The sequence below is a fragment of the Telopea speciosissima genome, chromosome 8 (genome assembly GCF_018873765.1).
Source record: "Telopea speciosissima isolate NSW1024214 ecotype Mountain lineage chromosome 8, Tspe_v1, whole genome shotgun sequence".
In the NCBI taxonomy this organism is placed as follows: Eukaryota; Viridiplantae; Streptophyta; class Magnoliopsida; order Proteales; family Proteaceae; genus Telopea; species Telopea speciosissima.
The window spans coordinates 21,084,883-21,087,674 of NC_057923.1; the positions used below are offsets into that span (position 1 = coordinate 21,084,883).

Below are 2,792 nucleotides of genomic sequence, written 5' to 3' on the forward strand. Positions count from 1 at the left end.
GATATGGAGATCATGTTTTCCTGTTGGTGGTTTCATGGTCTTGCCATTAAGTATTCCGGCCAAAATTTGAACCAAGGAGAGGCTGGCCCATTCAATGTTTAGGTTCATTAATAAAATAACTCACTTAACAGGCATGATTTCCAACCCAAAGACTGTCTCATCACAAGGATAAATCCAACAGACATTGAAAGAAATTAGGATGATTAGCAAGAAAAGGTTGCTGAAATTACAGCAATGCTCAAGCCTTATAACATGTTAACGTAAAAACGTTAACTGCCAAACTGTAACTCGAAACATATTGGAAGTAAACATGAGACCGATGAAGAAAGAAATGTCATCTCTTCCTAATATCATCTCAAGCCCCCCAATGAAGTAGTCAACATCTTTGGAGCAAATTATGCAATTAAACTGCAACCTTTAATCAGAAAAGATGGAACATTCCGACCAAGACTAGATTGAACACAATGAACAACTAAATTGTATATGAATCTAAATGCTGGCTACATGACACTTGATAAATTGCTAAAATGTAAACAAAAAGAAAGCGGATTTGGGCAGCTATTACCCAAGATGCGCTTTTCCACAAGAACTCTGTGTCTCCTAGCATCGCAACATTTAATCATCTGAAGCTTTAGGAGAATTCTCTGGTGTCTTCAGGACTGTAGTCTTCTTATCTTTGTGCACCATAACTGCACCACAGAACTCTTCCACAATAAAACCATCCTTGAACTTCAACGCAAATGTAGATAGCCCTTCCTTACCTTCTCCTGTGCTATTTATGCAAGCAAAAGTGATACCTTTCTTTTCCATATTTGTTAGTTTCATGTCGGGGTAAAGACTTGCATTTAAGATCAACCGCAAGTTTCCCCTAGCTCTCATAATAAGTCTGGCCTTTTCAGTTCCAGTTGTCGAAACATTCACTTTGACTTCTCCTTTCCCTCGTTCCTTCCACCCTCCATCAAGATACTCAAACAACACAGCATCAGCAGTGAAAACAGCTTTCTCATTCTCTTCCCCTGTCTCAACAGGCACTTCCTGCAACGAGGGGCCAATTCCCTCGTTCTTTTTAATACTGGATGGCCCTGCAGTGCTAAAGACAGAAGGGCTCCCATTGTTAGAGCTACCAAAACTAGAGAGAGGATAAGAAGACGGTTTGTCATTCTTAAGGCCAAACAGAGGCCCAAAAGCAGAACCAGAACCAGAACCAGAACCAATTACTGGACCATCCTTTGGAATTGTGCCAAAGGAGAATGATGAACTGGAAAATCCAGTACCAATAAGACTTGTGAAGGCATTTTGGCTGCTTGACAGTTGTCGAAATGAACTTAGAGGAGCACCTGCTGGAGAATGGGCTGTAGTTTCTTGACCATTGTGTTCCTTAGCATCCTTCTTCGTTTCTTCACCATCAACACCTTTCTTTTCCTCACCACTCTCAGGTCTATGTTCCTCATCAACTGAATCACTTTTGTTCTTATCAGCATCAGATTCTGCCTTTGGTTCATCAGTCTTGTCCTCTGACGGCTTATCATTCTCATCCTCTTTTTTCAGTTCAGTTATTTCAGGCCCCCTATCAGCATCAAATTCTGCCTTCGGTTCATCAGTCTTGTTTTCTGACGGCTTATCATTCTCATCCTCTTTTTTTAGTTCAGTTATTTCAGGCTCCTTTTCAGTTTCTATACCCACATCGCTTGTTTTGTCTACACCTTCTGAAACATTTTGCTCACCGGCTTCAGGGATCACTTCAGCTGGTTTTGCACTGGATTCAGTAGGAGGTAATAAGCGGATCCCAGCAAAAGGATTGGAAGAGGCAGCTGCTGGAGGTTGATGACGGCGAACCTTAACGATTCTTCTGTTTGCCAACACTTCATCACTGGCCCTCTTGAATGTCTCAGTCTCTTGCTCAGTAGACTCATCCTCATCATCAAGACCAGGATTATCCCGAGATAGTTCTCTCCCAGCAACCCTTTTTTTTGAAGGAGGAGCTGCATTTTCTGAATCGCCCATTAAGAAATTCAATAGTACAACCAAAGCAGGAGAAGTCCCTTTACCGATGGATCAAAATAAAAATATCCTAGCACCTGGAAGAAAATTTATTTACAGCTATCATTAGCAAACAAATTTAAGGAGCATGAGGTTGTAAATGAAAAATTGGACAAGTACTAAGCTTTTCTTCCTTGCAAGAGAAAAAAGGGTAGGTGCCAACTTACAGATATTTAAACACTCAACCAGATATACATAAAACAATAATGTGATGGGAGGACAATTTCCGGTTATTAATAGACTGGCCATTGAAACCGAGGACTACTGTTAAAGATGCACATGTAAAGACTAATTTAAATGGGATTCAAGGATTGAGCAATACATGAGTGCATTTAGTTGCCTCATCATGATGAAATCTGTATGCAGAGGATATCAAGAGAAGTTCCACCTATTATAGTCTCAAAGATGTGAGTACAAATGGCCAATTTCATTCCAAATAAACAATTTAGGAATTTAAAATTTGTTTAGTATTTAGTACCAAAAAAACACCACGTGTATGCATAAAAAAGAAATTACAGAGAACTTTCTGAAATATAGAAAACCAAATATGCACCTAAGAGGAAAGCAAGTACATGCAAGACGTAAAAAAATTAATCAGAAGCAGGAGAATAAACCAGGAATAGTTTTCATTGAGAAGTATTAAATATCTAGATATTCATACACAAAACAATAAGATAACCTAAATGTAAAGCTTTCGAAATAAGATAACGATGGATTTTATATCACAGAACACAAACACAAATAGCATATTC

At 39.0% G+C, this 2,792-nt stretch overlaps 1 protein-coding gene across 2 annotated transcripts; it reads right to left on the reverse strand.

The window, feature by feature from the left end:
• Positions 1-325: 325 nt before the first annotated feature.
• On the reverse strand, positions 326-2,407 carry LOC122670953 (nuclear pore complex protein NUP50A-like). Of its 2 annotated transcripts, XM_043868005.1 has the most exons (2): positions 1,588-2,405; positions 326-1,491 (listed from the first exon to the last, which is right to left on the reverse strand). In XM_043868005.1, exons 1-2 carry the CDS (start codon positions 2,002-2,004, stop codon positions 616-618), a joined length of 1,293 nt encoding a protein of 430 aa, XP_043723940.1. In that variant the 5' UTR covers positions 2,005-2,405; the 3' UTR covers positions 326-615. The 2 variants fall into 2 exon arrangements, with proteins under 2 accessions (XP_043723940.1, XP_043723939.1); XM_043868004.1 differs by having other exon boundaries at positions 326-2,407.
• Between the last annotated feature and the right edge of the window lie 385 nt (positions 2,408-2,792).

Excerpts from the sequence above, each read along its gene's own strand:
- LOC122670953 (XM_043868004.1), bottom strand. The coding sequence starts at position 2,004 with ATGGGCGATTCAGAAAATGCAGCTCCTCCTTCAAAAAAAAGGGTTGCT.